The following is a 17,962-nucleotide window of genomic DNA, read 5'->3' as shown; positions in this document are numbered from 1 at the left end:
ATGTCCTTGAGTCGGTGATGCCATCCAACAATCTCATCCTCTGTCATCTCCTTTTCTTCCTGCCTTCAGTCTTTCCCAGCATCAGGGTCTTTTCAAATGAGTCAGTGCTTCACATCAGGTGGCCAAAGTATTGGAGTTTCAGCTTCAGCATCAGTCCTTCCAATGAATATTCAGGACTGATTTCCTTTAGGATGAACTGGTTGGATCTCCTTGCAGTACAAGGGACTCTCAAGAGTCTTCTCCAACACCACAGTTTAAAAGCACCAATTCTTTGGCCCATCAAGTCAATGCAATCCCAAAGAAAGGCAATGCCAAAGAATGCTCAAACTACTGCACAATTGCACTCATCTCACATGCTAGTAAAGTAATGCTCAAAATTCTCCAAGCCAGGGTTCAATAATGTGTGAACCATGAACTTCCAGATGTTCAAGCTGGTTTTAGAAAAGGCAGAGGAACCAGAGATCAAATTGCCAATATCTGCTGGATCATCGAAAAAGCAAGAGGGTTCCAGAAAAACATCTATTTCTGCTTTATTGACTATGCCAAAGCCTTTGACTGGGTAGATCACAACAAACTGTGGAAAATTTTAAAAGAGATGGGAATACCAGAACACCTGACCTGCCTCTTGAGAAATCTGTATGCAGGTCAGGAAGCAACAGTTAGAACTGGACATGGCACAACAGACTGGTTCCAACTAGGAAAAGGAGTATGTTAAGGCTGTATATTGTCACCCTGCTTATTTGACTTATATGCAGAGTACATCATGAAAAATGCTGGGCTGGAGGAAGCACAAGCTGGAATCAAGATTGCTGGGAGAAATATCAATAACCTTAGATTTTCAGATAACACCAACCTTATGGCAGAAAGCGAAGAAGAGCTAAAGAGCCTCTTGATGAAAGTGAAAGAGGAGAGTGAAAAAGTTGGCTAGAAGCTCAACATTCAGAAAACGAAGATTGTGGCATCTGGTCCCATCACTTCATGGCAAATAGATGGGGAAACAGTGGCTGACTTTATTTTTTTAGGGCTCCAAAATCACTGCAGATAGTGATTGCTGCCATGAAATTAAAAGACGATTACTCCTTGGAAGAAAAGCTATGACCAACCTAGATAGCATATTAAAAAGCAGAGACTAGTCTAGTCAAGGCTACGGTTTTTCCAGTAGTCATATATGAATGTGAGATCTGGACTATAAAGAAAGCTGAGCACCAAAAAATTGATGGTTTTGAACTTTGGTGTTGAAGAAGACTCTTGTGGGTGAGCTGTTATGAGAGCTAAATGATAATCATCTGACTAATGAAACGTTATTTACTTTTTAGACTGTAAAAACTTCATAAAGAGTAATTTGCTATTCTTCTTACAGTGGTTTGAATCTGTGATAGTTTTTGAATGATATTATTTCAGATTTAATTAATTCAACAAATGTTTAATAAATGAAGAGAGCTCCCTTGAAGCAAGTTGGAAATGCACATACTCGCATCCCGCCCTTGACTACTTTCTTAAGAGTCGGGCCTGGCCATGTCTGCTTTAACAACTCTCCAAATGACCCTGCCACCTGTGAGAGGTCTATGCTGCATCCCCAGAGGTTGTGATGAAATAGCTGAGGGTGCAGCCTGGGCACTGGGATTTTGAAAGCTCCCTGTGACTCTCCTGTTGTCAAGGTCAGCAGACACTCTTCTGGGTGCAGACTCCTCTCTCGAGCCAGACACATGCAGTCCAATAGATGCTTCTGCAGCCATAAAAGTGCCGAGTCTGCATGGTCCAACGTGGGAGCCACCATGCAGCCACTGAACCCCTGAAATGAAAGTAAGGAGCTAAATTCAAATTGTATTTAATTAATTTAAATCTAAACAGTTGCAGGTTGCTGCCATCTAGGACAGTACAGTCCTAAAGCCACAGAAGGTCTCCCTGGTGGCTCAGTGGTAAAGAAACCACCTGCTAGTGCAAGAGATGTCGGTTTGATCCCTGGGCTGGAAAGATTCCCCTGGAGGATATGGCAACTCACTCCAGTATTCTTGCCTGGGAAGTCCCATGGACAGAAGAGCCTGGTGGGCTACAGTCCATAGGTCACAAAGGAGTCAACTCGACTTAGTGACTAAACAACAGTTTCAGATTTCATTAATTCAACATATGTTTAGTAAGTGCATACTGTATGAAAAAAATGTTTTGCTGTGGTCTTTACTAGGCTATCCACTCCAGATTTTTGCCTGGAGAATTCCATAGACAGAGGAGCCTGGCAGGCTACACTTTCATTTTTGAGCTTCCCAGGTGGTACTAGTAGTAAAGAACCTGCCTACCAATGCAAAAGATGTAAGAGACAGAGGTTTGATCCCTGGGTCAGGAAGATCCCCTGGAGAAGGGCATGGCAACCCACTTCCTTGCCTGGAGATTCCTATGGACAGAGGAACCTGGCAGGCTACAGTGCATTGGGTTGCAAAGAGTTGGACACAACTGAAGCGACCTGGAACTCAGCACTTGCCTCTGTAGTTCTTTAATCTAGTCAAGGAATCAGGCCTTGAAATACTAACGAAACGATAGCTATTTTATGTATTTCTTTTTTAGCATGCATTCATAGAGTCCTACTATGCAGGTGGCACATTTTTAGGTGCTAGACAAGCAGGTCTTTAGTTATTAGCACCATCATCTTACATTAATGGGATTATATTTCTCCTTTAGTTCATTCTTCCAGATCTTGTTATTTTAATGAGTTTACTCTCTGGATAATTAATGCATTGAATGTAATCATTCAGCATAGAAATTCTAAGATATTATTAAAGACCATATTTAAAAAGAATCAATATGTACTATGATTAGAACATTTTATGATTCTTTAATCAGATAAAGTTATGATGAAATGAAATGAATTTATTTTGACCTGACTTTCTATCAGTAACATGGTAGTGTTTGAAAGTGAATTAATTGGGAGAGGAGCAGGGCTAGAGGCAAGGAGACCAGTTTGGAAGTGTTCTAGCAGTTCAAGTAATAAATAATGGGGACCCAGACCAAGGTGGTAGCAGAGGTAGAGAGAAATGAATGTGTTTGAGGTACAGAATTCAATGCTGAATATGGGACTTAGGGAATGACTGGGCATGATGCTGAAGAAGAGTGAGAATGAAGAATTGTCCTCAAGTTGTTTAATTGACTGGTGTATGGAAGTACTGTTTATTGATAGGAAGCAAAGGAGAGGCAATGATTTGAAGAGAAATTGACAAAAATGTTTAAAGAATTTTTTTTTGAAAAATAGACATGAGGATAATCATGAATGCTTTGATAAGGATAAATCTGCAGAGAGACATATCCTTCCAGATAGTTTAATCAAGGGCTTCCTTGGTATCTCAGATGGTAAAGAATCTGCCCACAATGCGAGAGACCTGGGTTCCATCCCTGAGTCAGGAAGATCCCCTGGAGAAGGGAATGGCTACACACTCCAGTATTTTTGCCAGGAGAATTCTAGGGACAGAGGAGCATGGTGGGCTACAGTCCGTGGGGTTGCAAAGAGCCAGACAGTAGGATTGTGGTGCTGGCATAGACTGATATATGGAATAATTAGAAAATCCAGAAACAGATTCAATTATATAAGCATTTGGTGTATACCTATTGTCATAGGAATTCTACTTCAAAAGATGTGGCTCAGCATGTAAACAGGGATACCTGCACAATAATGCTCCCTTAAAAGAAAAACATTAAAATTTCAGTATGGTAAGATTGACTGAGTTATGATCATGTGTATACTGGGACTTAAATTCATCATGTAGTCATATACTTGTCCTTGAAACTTGTTCAGAATACATTATTAAAGGAAAATATCAAATCAGAAAACATTATATACCTTTGTGTGTGTGTATATATATATATATATAAAATATCTTTATATAAATTTTACAGAAAATCTCTTGGACCTTTATCTACTTGGGATGGGAAAATGCAATGCCCTCCTTTCTTTTCTTAATAACAAAACATCTGGGAAGTGTTTAAAAGTCTGTTGTCAGGAGAATGTGTAAATGAATGTGTGGTATACCTATATGGTGGGTTCTTGCATCACACTGAAAATAAACCAAATTCAGAAACAGAGTATTGATTTAAAAAGGTCACAGGAGAGCAAGAGCACTTTATATTGTGTGTATGAAGTTCAAAGCATACAGTACAAGCCATTTATTCTTTATTGATACTCACTTATATAGATACATTTTCACAACAATGCAGGGAATTATAAACACAAAGTTCAGAACAAGATTTAACCCCAGTTGCCGAGGGAAGGGATGGGAACAGAAAGGGGAACATAGGATGGGAGAGGTGGGTCTCAGTGGTCATGTTCTGTCTCTTAAACATGGACACATGTGAATTTATTCCATCATTTTATAATATCATATATCCTCTTTTGAGAGATACTTGTCAGGTATTCTGTTGAATACCCTGCTTCTTTTTGGCAATATGAAATATTTGGTTACATAAGTGCAGCTTTGCTAAAACTATCTCCTCCCCTTGGGGCTCTCACTCTCCATAAGGAGGCCATGTGTGTACTACAGACTTCTACGCCAATGAGAAATAATGGCATTCCCTTAAGAAGAAGAGGGTATACTTCATCATTGTTTAAAATAGTTTGTCTTTCCTTTACACTCACCCACATGTCCACACACATAGAAGCCATCTGAGAGAATATACACCAAAATGTTGCTATTAGTTATTTGAGCATGCTAGATTTCATGTCATATTTTTTCCATTTCTATTTCCATTCCATTTCCAAATATTTTAAAATATTTCTTTAATAAATGTATTTAATTTACTAACTTATCCTGTGTGGTTAAATTTCACAGTTGTTTTCAAGACTTTTAAAATCCTCATAATTCTTTTCAAATATGGTAAAAGTCCAGCCTAACCAAATCCATGAAAAATAATTGTTTGGATTAATTTAATTTTGAGATCAACTAAGGTTTAAGCTGGGGCTTTCCTGGTGGTTCAATAGTAAAAATCCACCTGTTAATGCAGGAGATGCTGGTTCAATCCCTTGTCAGGAAGATCCCCTGGAGAAGGAAATGGCAACCTATTCCAGTATTCTTGCCTGGAAAATCCCATGGACAGAGAAGCCTGGTGGGCTACAGTTCTCTTGGGTTCGCAAAAGAGCTGAATATAATTTGGTGACTAAACAACAAGGTTTAAGCTAGAGACTCATTACCATCTCATTGAATCTCACTTTTTTCACTTTTGATATTCAAAGCAGTAAACAATAATAAGGAAGACAGAGAAGTAAAGTAATTTACATCTCTAAAAAGCACTATCCTTTTCCTTTTCCTAACTGGTACTTAGACTTGTTTAAAATGATGTTCGAGACTGTTCAGTTGATCAGTAAGTATTTACTGAGGACCCATTATGTGGCAGGAGTTATATTAGATTCTGGGGATAGAATGTGAATGAGAAAAATTCTACCTCTCATGGAGTTTAGAATCACCTGGTATATTCATTATACAGTGTCTTTTATACATAATTTTATCAGTAACTGTAAGCATTTCCACATATGAGGGGTTCATTGTGTTGCTTTCTAGTGCTATTTAATTATTTTATCAGTGCACATCCATTTTAGAAGATAAGCAATATGTTTAATTCACAGAAAATTGTTTTTTGTGTTGACTCAAATTTTCCCTCCTTGACTGATAAACATTTTTCTTTATTCTGCATCAAAAAACTTTAGAATAAATCTACCACAGCCTCTTATACCCTTTCCCACTCTGTGGGAAGCTCGTGAGGGATAACCTTTCAAATATATTGAGATAACTATTACGTGGCTGTACGACTTCTCTGGGATAGAACACTGCAGTTCCTTTCATCATTTCTTCTGTGTCATGGTTTTTAAATCATATACCATCCTGATTGCTTTCCTCTGGATGCTTTCAACTTTGTCACCCTTTGTTGTTAAAAATAAATTACTCCCAATTTCCTGCTTTCAATAGAGTAGAGTGAACATAATTGACTCTTTGATGTGTGAGGGTCTGGTATGGTCTGAAAGCAATTACTCTGACCTTGAATACTTATTCTACTATACTGTAAGTGTCATTAAAGAAAAAAAAAATAGGAGCTTGTACTAAATCTTTACCAATCCTTGGATATATATTGGAAGCTTTTTTGAAAATGAGTTTATTTTTTCATTTGTTTTTTTCTTTTGATAATGAAGTATGGTTTATAAAGGTACTATATATCAAAAGTAAATCCAATTAATTGTCAAATTTATCATGCAGATAATCTGTTTTTCTTTTCTGATAAACTACAAACTTTCTGATTGCAAGGATTACGTCTTATTCATTTTTAAAACATTTCTAGCAATTAGCATAATTCTAAATGTATATGATATGTGCTCAATAAATATTTGCTGACCATTAATGCCTTGTATGGGTTTCCCTGGTTGGTCAAATGGTAAAAAGTCTGCTAGCAATTCAGTAGACCCAGGTTTGATCCTGAGTCAAGAAGATCCCTTGGAGAAGGGAATAGCTACCCATTCCAGTATTCTTGCCTGGAGAATTCCATGGACAGAGGAGCCTGGTGGGCCACAGTCCATGGGATCTCAAAGGTGGAGAACAACTGAGTGACAAACACACACTCTCTCTCTCACAAACACTCAATGCCTTATACAAGATATAAAGACATTGTAAAATGAAATGAATTCCAATTTTTAGAATATATTGAAGAATCAGCAATATAGAATAAGACCTTAATTTTATCCTAACCCAAAAAGAGTAACCTTAGTATATTAACAGTATTCACAAAGGAAGTGTGTTGGGTGGGAACACATTCACTTCTAAATGACTGAAAACCAATTAGCAATGACTCAAACAATAAGAAACTTTAATAATTGCTTAAGAAACCTGAAGAAACTGGTCCTGAAACTATCTGAGCAACTCAATGATATTATCAATGTCCCAGGCTTTTAAAAAAACCCTGCTCTGCAAAAGCCTTTTTGCATAAAGAATATTTTTCAAGAAGCCTCCCAGCAAATTTCCCTTTGTATCTAACTGGTCAAAAACTGAGTCATATGGCTATCTCTAGGAAGCAGGCAAAGGAGAAGAATCTTGGGAATGACTGTTGATTAAACAACTGTTTATGCCACAAGTAGAAAACACACATATTTTATAAAAAAGAGATCATGACTTGAAATCAAGAACTTTAGGGATAACTTCAGGGGAACCAAATTACAAGGATCTTTCTAAAAAGATCACTGGTAATATTGGGGTTACACAATTGTATAACTTATTCAAACGGATGAATCATCACCTCTCAATCACTTTTAGAAGAACTGACGAAACTTATTATCTTTTCTAGTTTTTATAAATTAAACAGGCTGTGTCTTTATCACAAAGCTATTTTTATTTTTTCTCCTTCCTTTCAGGAGTCCTATCCAAAGAAGAGGAATTACACTATGGAAATTGTACCATCTGCCTCTCTGGATACATTTCCTTCAGAAAATGAGAATTTTCTATGTGATCTCATGGACACAGCAGTTACAAAGAAGCCTTGCTCCTTAGAAATTGCAAGGGCCCCTTCTCCAAGAACTGGTAATATTTCTTACTATCATGGACCAATTCAGTTTACATGTTTGCATATTTGAAGATGTATCATTAGTATTTTGATGTCCTACAATATTTCTAAAAATGAAAGGACCCCAATATAGTCATAAGGATTTTTTTTTTCTTCTTGAAGTGAGTCCAGGTAAGTTGGAACATTTTTTATGTGAATGCTCTTAATTTCTTGGCAAGAGCTCTCATGGAGGTGGTACTGCCATGGTGAAGACACTCTGAAACCTTTTAATAGTGAAAAACATTCTAGGTCAGATACAAAGCTTTGGGTCCTTCAGAGTCTCATAGCAAATTTGGTAGCAAGAATCTTTAAGTATAGTTTCTTGCATCCTGTCTGCTTCCAGGTTATCAAAGCATACTCAGCTACTTTATGTATTTTATTTCTTTTATGGTATTTTCAGATCCATTACTTTATTTATTAGCATTATAAACTGGTGAACAAGATGAACAAATATGCCCATTTTACTGATGAGGAAATTGAAGCTAAGTGTCTTATTTAATATCAATACTTTGAGGGGCCTTTGCTTGAACATGAGTTTTTTTTTTGTCATCATGCTTGCTTTCTATTCCTTTGCCACTGCCTGTGAGTGAAGAATGCAAAGTAGTTACATGAAAGCTAATGGGAGAGGAGAGCTTCAAGTGGGTGGTCAGCATATTCAAGGTTGCAAAGAAATTGTAGAATTTCTGAGGAGAGACTTTGTTTATTTGTTTGTTTGACAATCCAATTTCTGCCTGTCTTTGAAAAGTAAGTTTAAGAAATGATGTAATAAAACTAGATTTTTAAAAGCTAACAGGTTGATACTCAGAAATGCAGAAGGAAAAGGGAGTGGAGAATACAGATTACCCTTTGAAGAGGATTAGAAAAAAAGCTAAAATGCTCACATGAGAAGAAAGTGGTATGAGGGAGAAATAGCTAGTTTATTTTAGGATAAGTAAGACTTGGTCAAGTTTAGAAGTTGGAGGAGTTTGCTGATGGAGAACAAGAGATTGAAGACAAAGAGTAAAAAGAGAAAACTGATGGGTATAAATTAAGACTGAGATAGTCTAAGAAAGCACAACCACTGCTTCTCTTAGAGAGAAGGAAAAATAAAGCATTATGAATACAGAGAAAGCCTGAAATATGTATGTCCAGATGGGTTCAATTTCTGAGTAATGTAAGGGTTATTAACTGAACAGAAGAGTTCAATGTTGAGAAGGGTTAAAGTAAAATTCAGGAATACTATTTTAAGTGACTGGCTATGGAATTTTATAGAAGTGAACAAGTAGGTTTTGGAAAAGTACTGAGGCCATGCATGCATGGGTGCATGCTCAGTCATGTCTAACTCTTTGCGACCTTGTGAACTGTAATCCACCAGGCTCCTCTGTCCATGGAGTTTCCCAGGCAAGAGTACTGGAGTGGGTTGCCATTTCCTTCTCCAGGGGATCTTCCTGACCCAGTGATTGAACCTGCATCTCTTGCATCTGCTGAATTGGCAGGCAGATTCTTTACCACTGAGCCACCTGGGAAGGCCAGGGTGTTGTATGAATCATAACCATGTGGAGGGAAGATTTTTGCATGAGATCAGAGCATAATCATGAAAATAATTAAGGTTTATTGAGCATTTACTGGTACTAGATACTATTATAAGTGCCTTATATACATTATTTCCTGTAATTCTTACAATGCTACAAGATAATAATACCATGATTCCCATTTTATAGAAGAGGAACGTGAGGCAGGGAAATATTAGGTAACCTCCCAAGGTTACATGTTAACAATGGATGATTCTGGGACTTGAACTTGGGTTGTCCCCTTATACTCTTAAATGCTGTGTTAATTACACTGCTGCATTATATTAACAGCTAAAATGGAATAGAAAGTGTGAACCAAGTAGTGAAATCCTCAAGAAATGTGGAATTATGCCTGGAAATCCACATATGGTAACAATAAAGTCAGGAAAAGTATGTTATAATAGAGTCGCATAATCTTCAGATGAGCGGATTAGATGAAGGTAGAATAGTGGGTGATTCAGAAGCAATCATGGAGAGTGAAGACAATGCTGAGAAATGGTAAGAATGAAACTCGAAAAGAATGAAAAATCTTCTGTAGGAGAGGTCATAGGGGAAAATAGTGGGGAAATCAGGAGTAAAGTTCAGTTAATGTAGGAATATATATATATACACACACACATATGAATTTCATATATACATACGAAAATTTAAAAGAGCTTTAATTAGGGAATGGAGGTAGAGTGTTAGTTAGGGGTCGTGGAAGCAGGAATGAAAACATTATTTATTCATTAAATAATAGAAAACTAATCGACTTCCTTCACCTGCCAGGCACTTTGCTGCATGCTGAGGAGGATACAGGAATGAAAAATAAATGGACCCAGGTTTTAAAACTAATTAGGCTCAGAACAATTTTCCTGCTGAAGGAAGAAAAAGAAAAAAAAAGCAGCATGCTGGATAAAAATACAGAAAAGGAAGACTTTAAAGCATCAAAAAGGTGACAGGAAAATTATGTAAAGTAAATAACATTTAAATAAGGAACATCTTTTTATCAGTATACTGCTACTAAGTCGCTTCAGTCGTGTCCGACTCTGTGCAACCCCATAGACGGCAGTCCACCAGGCTTCCCCCTCCCTGGGATTCTCCAGGCAAGAACACTGGAGTGGGTTGCCATTTCCTCCCCCAATGCGTGAAAGTGAAGTCGTTCAGTCGTGTCCAACTCTTCACGATCCCGTGGACTGCAGCCTACCAGGCTCCTCCGTCCATGGGATTTTCCAGGCAAGAGTGCTGGAGTGGGTTGCCGTTGCCTTCTCCTATATACTAGTAAGAGATAATCGGGCCAATACATTGGTGTAGGTGGGAAGCCAATGGAGCATTAAAGTTACTTTTGTCCTGAGGGAATTTGATGAACCTGCTGTTAAACTTCGGTCCTCAAGTCCTCTATAGGTTTGTGTACAGAAAGGAAATCTCTGTGTATGCTCAGCATGTGAACTCTAATAGGAAATCCTTCCACCACAGACCTAGAGCTACAAGGGCTACACCCTCACAGTAATCAGAAATAATTCTGTCTCATAACATTCATTCTAAGGAGACTGCAAGATCTGCTAAGATGATTTGTTATGAGCAGAACAAGGAGAAAAATTCCTGAGGTGTTATAATCATGAGTGGGTCCTTACACAGATTTTCACCCAAAACATATTATCCATATAGTCTGCAAAATATCAGTCCATGAATTTAATTTAAAGTAATACCCTCAGTCATCAAGCAGAAGCAAAAGTAAACCATCTAGAGAGGAATGTAAATTATCTCTCTCAGTTCATTTATGTAAATTATCTCTCTCAGTTGTGTCCGACTCTTTGTGACCCCATGGACGGCAGCATGCCAGGCGTTCCTGTCCATCACCAATTCCCAGAGCTTACTCAAACTCAAGCCCACTGAGTTGGTGATGCCATCCAACCATCTCATCCTCTGCTGTCCCCTTCTCCTCCCACCTTCAATCTTTCCTAGCATCAGAGATCTTTTCAAATGAGTCAGTTCTTCACATCAGGTGGCCCAAGTATTGGAGTTTCAGCTTCAGCATCAGTCCTTCCAGTGAGTATTCAGGACTGATTTCCTTTAGGTTTGACTGGTTTGATCTCCTTGCAGTCCAAGGGACTCTCAAGAGTCTTCTCCAACACCACAGTTCAAAAGCATCAATTCTTCGGTGCTCAGCTTTCTTTATGGTCCAACTCTCACATCCATACATGACTACTGGACTGCTGAATTATCTCTGTAGGCCCTAAGTAATTCCTATAAATACTTTTCCAATTAAAATGATCAGTCTTCAATCATTAAGCTTAGAAGAAAAAGACCCCCAATCAGAAATCAACAGAAATAAGAAAGAACAAATACACACCTGAAAAGACTTCAGATGTTGTAATTATTAGATACAAAGTATAAAATGACCATGTTATTATAGGTAAAACATAAGGTTGAAAGTGTTTTGAGGAATAGAAACCATAAAAAAATGACCTAGCATATTTGAGAGGAAAAAATAAAACTTTTATAAATTAAAAACTCAAACACACAAAGAAAAACAACCCCAAATTTAAGCCTCAGTGGACGAGTGGAGCAGCAGATTAAACTCAGTTGAGGAGAGATTTAGTGAGCTGGAAATTAAGTCAGATGGATCTTTCAGAATTTTAAACAGAGATACAAAATGATAAGAAAATATATATGTGAAAGAGAAGCTAAGACACTTACAAGATACACCAAGAAATTCTGACTTGTCTGACCAAAGGGGAGGAAAGAGAATGGGGCAAAAGCAGTATATTCAAAGAGCTAATTTTCCAAAAAGGCACAGGCTTGCCCTATATTTACAAAGAAGCAGACAAGTGAGTAGTTAATTTCAACAGAGTATGATAAGTACTAAGATAATACTACACTAAAAGTGCTTTGAGAGCCGAAAAGAGGAACACAACACCACCTGGGTGCTTGAGGAAGATTTCGTAAAGGAAATGGTGTCCATGTCAGTTATCTATTGCTATTTAATAAGCCACCCAAAGCCTACTGAGCTAGTGGAATATCAGTCATTTATTTTGCTCAAAATCTGCAAGTTTTGCAGAGTTCACTTGACAGGACGGCTTGTCTGTGCCAGATGATATGAGCCGGGGCTGCACAACTGAGAGAAAGAGGACTCACTTTCAAAATGGGTCACTTACATGGCTGGCAAGTTGGCACTGGCTGAGAACTGGGTTGATGCTATGGGCTGTTGGTCTTGTTTATTCTTCCTGGACTGCTTGGGTTTTCCTTTGACAAACTGACTGGATTCTGAGAGTGGGCATTCCAAAAGAACCACATGGAAGTTGTATCATTTTTATTACTTAGCCTTAGAAGTTCCCGTTATCGCTTATACTATAGTCCCAAGTCCTGTCACTTCATGGCAAATAGATGAGGGAACAATGAAAACAGTGAGAGACTTTATATTTTGGGGCTCCAAAATCACTTCAGATTGTGACTGCAGCCGTGAAATTAAAAGACGCCTTGCTCCTTGGAAGAAAAGCTGTGACAAACCTAGAAAGCATATTAAAAAGCAGAGACATTACTTTGCCGACGAAGGTCAATCTAGTCAAAGCTATGGTTTTTCTAGTAGTCATGTATGGATGTGAGAGCTGGACTATAAAGAAAGCTGAGTGCTGACAAATTGATGCTTTTGAACTGTGGTGATGGAGAAGACTCTTGAGAGTCCCTTGGACTGCAAGGAGATCAAACCAGTCAAACCTAAGGAAATCAGTCCTGAATACTCACTGGAAGGACTGATGCTGAAGCTGAAACTCCAATACTTTGGCCACCTGATGTGACAAACTGACTCACTTGAAAAGACCCCTGATGCTGGGAAAGATTGTAGGTGGGAGGAGAATGGGTCAACAGATGGTTGAATGGCATCACTGACTCGATGGACATGAGTTTGAGTAAGCTCCGGGAGTTGGGGATGGACCTGGAAGCTTGGCGTGTTGCAGTTCATGGGGTGGCAAAGAGTCAGACCTGACTGAGTGACTGAACTGAACTGATAGTCCCAAGTCTACCAGATTCAAGGGGAGAGAATATGAATCCTACTTCTTGATGGAAGGAGTGTCAAAGTCACTCAGTAATAAGAGAATATAGGATGGAAGATACTTTTGCTGTCCTTTTTAGAAAATAAAATCTGCCACAGTCTTCCCTCTAGTCACTATGATTTTTATCCTTTTCCTGGATGCCCAAATATCAGCCCTTTACTGCATAAACTCCTAGTCTAGGTTTAGGTATGTATGAGTCTTCCTGGTGCAGTTCTTACAGTATATGTCCTTAATGACCTTTGCTCTTGGCAGTGATGACCTATGAACTAAAGAGACAAATTACCAATCTCCTGTCCTACACACCCAACATTTAAGAGTGGGAAAGGTATAGGAAAACCACAATTGACACTCCCATTCAAACACAAGGAAAATAAGTCACACAGACATCTCTAGATTGTGGCAATTCTGAGTGTAATCAAGCACAGTTCCTTGATTAAGCCTAGTACAATGAAGTAGCAATTGTTTTCTGTGTCTCTTGGTTCTGCCTTCTGAGTCATTCTTCCTTTTCCATAAAAAGTAACCCATGTTTAAATTTGGGTATCTTTCTCACTTGTTTACTGTCTATAAAAAATTAGGGGCCAAATTTTGTTTTATTCTATCTTTTTCCTTCTAGTTCAAACTGAAATACTTTCCTTTAAAATTTTATGGACTTCGTGTGTTTCAATTTGTACTCCATTCCATTAAGCAAAATCTTACAGTAGAGATAAGATTTTCTATGCCTTGTGCTCCTTAAGAGAGTTTTATGAAACAATGTCCTTGAGGTTCTTAGAAACCCTATTATTGAACAGGGAGGATGTATGAGGCTTTCTTTAAATCCTTAGAGGGTCATTGTTGGCTTGAAGTTTCTATGCAGCACTACAGCATTTTACTATGGTATAGTTCTTACACAGTGTACTGTGTAAGAAGTGTGCTGTGTACACAGTACAGTGTATTGTGTAAGAAGCTGTGTTACTTCTTATAATCCTCCCCTTTATGGAAAAGTGTTACTGAAGTCACATCATAAGAAGATATTCTTACAGATACTTTTGGAAAACATAAACTTCAAAAATGCCTGAGGTGTTTGTTGTTTCTTAAGTGGGATAAGAGTTCATTTGCTTAGGTATATAATTTTCCCCAATTGCATTCAATCATCAGTATGAAAGAAACCAGTTTGCTCAGTCAGTCAGTCAGTTCAGTCACTCAGTCGTGTCCGACTCTTTGTGACCCATGAATTGCAGCACGCCAGGCTTCCCTGTCCATCACCAACTCCCGGAGTTCACTCAGACTCACGTCCATCGAGTCAGTGATGCCATCCAGCTATCTCATCCTCTGTCATCCCCTTCTCCTCCTGCCCCTAATCCCTCCCAGCATCAGAATCTTTTCCAGTGAGTCAACTCTTCGCATGAGGTGGCCAGAGTACTGGAGTTTCAGCTTTAGCATCATTCCTTCCAAAGAAATCCCAGGGCTGATCTCCTTGCAGTCCAAGGGACTCTCAAGAGTCTTCTCCAACACCCCAGTTTGCTCAACTGACCCATTAATTTATAATGATTGATGGTCTTTGCACTTTGGGCTGTAATTGTGAATTCTAGGGGTGAGAGAGTCCAGAGTTTAAGATGGAAGATTTTTTTTTTTTAATATATAATGGATGAATACTAGAGCCAGAGCAATTTCTGTTCCAGTTCTAGGTGGAACCTTGACAAGTGAACCCCATGAAATTCCCCTGCATGAACACCATAGCAGGTAGAAGAGAGTGCCAACATAACTGTAATCTGGCTGGGTGAGGAGACAACAGTTCAAGTGTTTTTCGTCTGTTGATTCCATTAAGATGTACCTGAGGTTTTGCCTGGATCTAATTGCTTCCAAGTCTCTCATTCTGCTGTACCTAGCTTCTCTTTTTCTTCTCAGGATGAGCTTCGTTCACGAACTTGGGGGAAGTTACTGGACTCTCTTGGTGTTACTGATGTTTTCCCTCTGTTACTAAGTCCTTTATTAACTGAAGGTAACACTTGTTGATGCGCATGAGTCTTTTAGAGGCCTTCATATTAAACTGTACCCTACAGTTCCTTACTCAGTAAACATTCACTGAGTGTGCCTGGTGTTCTAGGTCTTGAGCTGCATGTTGCAGAAATAGAGTGAAAGGTACAAGTCCTGATAGGTAGGGACTTAGAGGGCATCAAAATGAAGAGTAGTAAGTTCAATGATAGAAGTGAGCATGAGGTACTCCAGGAGAGTAGAACAGGAGGGAGTGAGTGAAGGCTTCCTGGAGGATCTGGTGCCTTATTTGAGCCTCAAAGAAGGAAGAGTTAGATGAATAAATGGGAAATATATGGCTGTCTAGGTCAGGGAATAGTGTGTGCCAAGATCCAGATGTGTGAAAGAACACACTGCATTCACACTATGCCTAATATAGCCTGGTTAGAACATAGAATGAGACTAGAGGAAAATACATGAAAAACAAGAAGTGACATGCTGAAGTTTGAATTTCACTTGGCAGCAGAGTCAAACCACTGACAGACTTTAAGGAGGGACAAGGCACGATGAGTTTTTGTGTTTTAGAATGATCTCCCTGGAAGCAATATGGGGAGATTGATTGTGCAGATATGTGACTAGAAACAGGAGGATTAATTAGGAGGTCAACACGCAGTCTCAGCATACAATAATTATGGCCAGGACAAAGGAGAGGGGGAAGAGGGAAGAAAGCTGAGGGGTATGTAGGAGTGAAGCTCATACCTTATCCCCTTGGGATTCTGCCATTTGGAAAATAGTAGGCAAGAGAACTGAGGAGCTATATCTTAGGGAATGTATTCTATAGTTTTTGGTTAACTGTGCTGGATAACTTGGCTCAGTTTCACAGACAAAATTAGGATTTCTGTATGCACAGGAAATGCATTCTGAAGCTTTTCCTGGAGAGAAAGAGAGAGGACTAGAGAGAGAAGAGAGAGAGTGGAAGGATGACCAGGTCTTTAGAGGGACTGTTATTAGCTGATTTGTGCCCCTTTCTTCCCCCCCCTCCCAAGGGTGTTTTGGAACCCTTAGTACTCCTAGTACTCAGAATGTGACCTTATTTAGAGAAGCCGAGACAGTCTTTATACAGATAATCAAGCTAAAATGAAGTCTTTAGGTGGGCACTAATCCAACACGACTCATTAAAATAGGGGGGACATAGAGATATGGAAAGAAGAAAGATAATGTGAAGAGACACAGGGAGAAGATGGTCACCTAGAAACCAAGGAAAGAGGCCTGGAACAGATCTCCTCAGCAGGAACCAGTCCTGCCAATACCTTGATTTTGGACTTTCACCCTTTAGAATTATGAGAAAACATATTTCTGTTGTTTTTAATACATTGTTAGTAGCAGCTCAAGTAAACAAATACAGGGACTGTAAATGAGGACACAAACTCAAGACCTAGATGGGAGGGGTGGATTAGGATGCCGAGGCCTATGAGGACAAGTCGTGTGCCTGGCCGTGCTTAACTCAGAGGCTACAAAGCTTGAGTGTCTTGGATGTAACTGGCAATGTCATTCATTGGTATGGAAGATGTATTTTCTCAGAAAATCAGTTAAGTATGGATGTCAGTTTCCTTTCTGTGGTCACTTGTTAACAAATTTATTAACCAGATGATCTAGTACAAAACAGGTCTCATCTGACCATAGGAAAAATGTTTTTATCATACCAACTGGTTTAATTTAAATATGAAATCAACTTACATTAAACAAAATTATATGATTCAACCAGAAAAGAAGGATACTCTCTGCAAGAAGCATTTTACTCATGCCTCAGTGACTACAGATTTATATGGAATAAAGAATAATATTGCTCTAGTACTAGGCTCATTAAATAAAGATTAACAGAAGTCCAGTCCTTGCTTGACAAATTTGCTAAGACTCATGTTTATTCAGTCAGTATTGAATCTATTTATTTCCCTTAATGCATAGAGCAAAGAACCTTACATAATCGTAGTGGTGACTCAGTTACATAAATGAATAAATCATTACATGAGTGAGTGAATGAATGAATATTATCCTTAAAAGAAAATGGCTATAATGGCAGGAAAATCCCTTATGAAACAGTCTCATGCCATCAAAGATAATGTTTTCTTATCTGCCTTTCATTTAATTTTAACCTTTACAGGGGAATTTTTCCATTTTTCTGGTTACTAGACAACCTATTATTTTGAATCACTTATAGGATTTGCTCGCTATGGATGCTCAATAAATCCATTTTGATTAATGGGCCATTTACAACAACACCAGTGAGGACTGTTTCCAATCCTGTTGCAGGAGAATAGATGATCTCTGATAAAAAAGACACAATCAATAGTCCCATGCCAGGATAGTGCAGGTCTCGGTTACCTTTTTTCAATTTGCTAATGTGCTCACTGGAGTGTGGTCAACCTGAAATGAAAACGTCATGTGGTGAATAGTCTTCCACACCTCACTACACTTCCCTCAGTATCCTGAAATGGGTTGTAGTGTGAGGGTGATTTATACCAAAATATTTTTTGAATTGGTGAACTTTTCTTCATTCTAATGCCAAATTTTTGAAACTAAAGGAATTCAGACTGGACCAAGACTAATGTTTATCTCTGCTAAGCAAGTAGGTAGTGTAAACATGAGTTCCATAAGTATGTTTAACTCATTTAGGAGAGCAAACTGTTTTTAAGCCCCTTGGAAGCAATTCTTTAAAGTACAAATACTGGCTTTGCTGATAAGAACCACTTTTATCAAACAGCAATTATTTATTTGGCATTTGCTCTGTGCTCAGTGATGTCTTAGCCATTTATCAAGGCAGATCTCTGTATGGGAAATATGTAATCCAGTGTTAGTTTATAGAAGGGTGAA

General features: G+C 38.5%; 1 protein-coding gene across 1 annotated transcript in view; it reads left to right on the top strand.

The window, feature by feature from the left end:
- Positions 1 to 17,962, top strand: part of ANKS1B (ankyrin repeat and sterile alpha motif domain containing 1B) — a 1,150,548-nt gene that overhangs the window by 392,835 nt on the left and 739,751 nt on the right. The window contains exon 10 of the mRNA XM_052640785.1: positions 7,373 to 7,538. Coding sequence (XP_052496745.1) covers positions 7,373 to 7,538 — 166 coding nt within the window. The remainder of the gene's footprint in view (positions 1 to 7,372; positions 7,539 to 17,962) is intronic.

The sequence above is a fragment of the Budorcas taxicolor genome, chromosome 5 (genome assembly GCF_023091745.1).
Source record: "Budorcas taxicolor isolate Tak-1 chromosome 5, Takin1.1, whole genome shotgun sequence".
Taxonomy (NCBI): Eukaryota; Metazoa; Chordata; class Mammalia; order Artiodactyla; family Bovidae; genus Budorcas; species Budorcas taxicolor.
The sequence above is the reverse complement of the archived record's forward strand: the minus strand, read 5'-3'. Positions and strand labels throughout refer to the sequence as shown.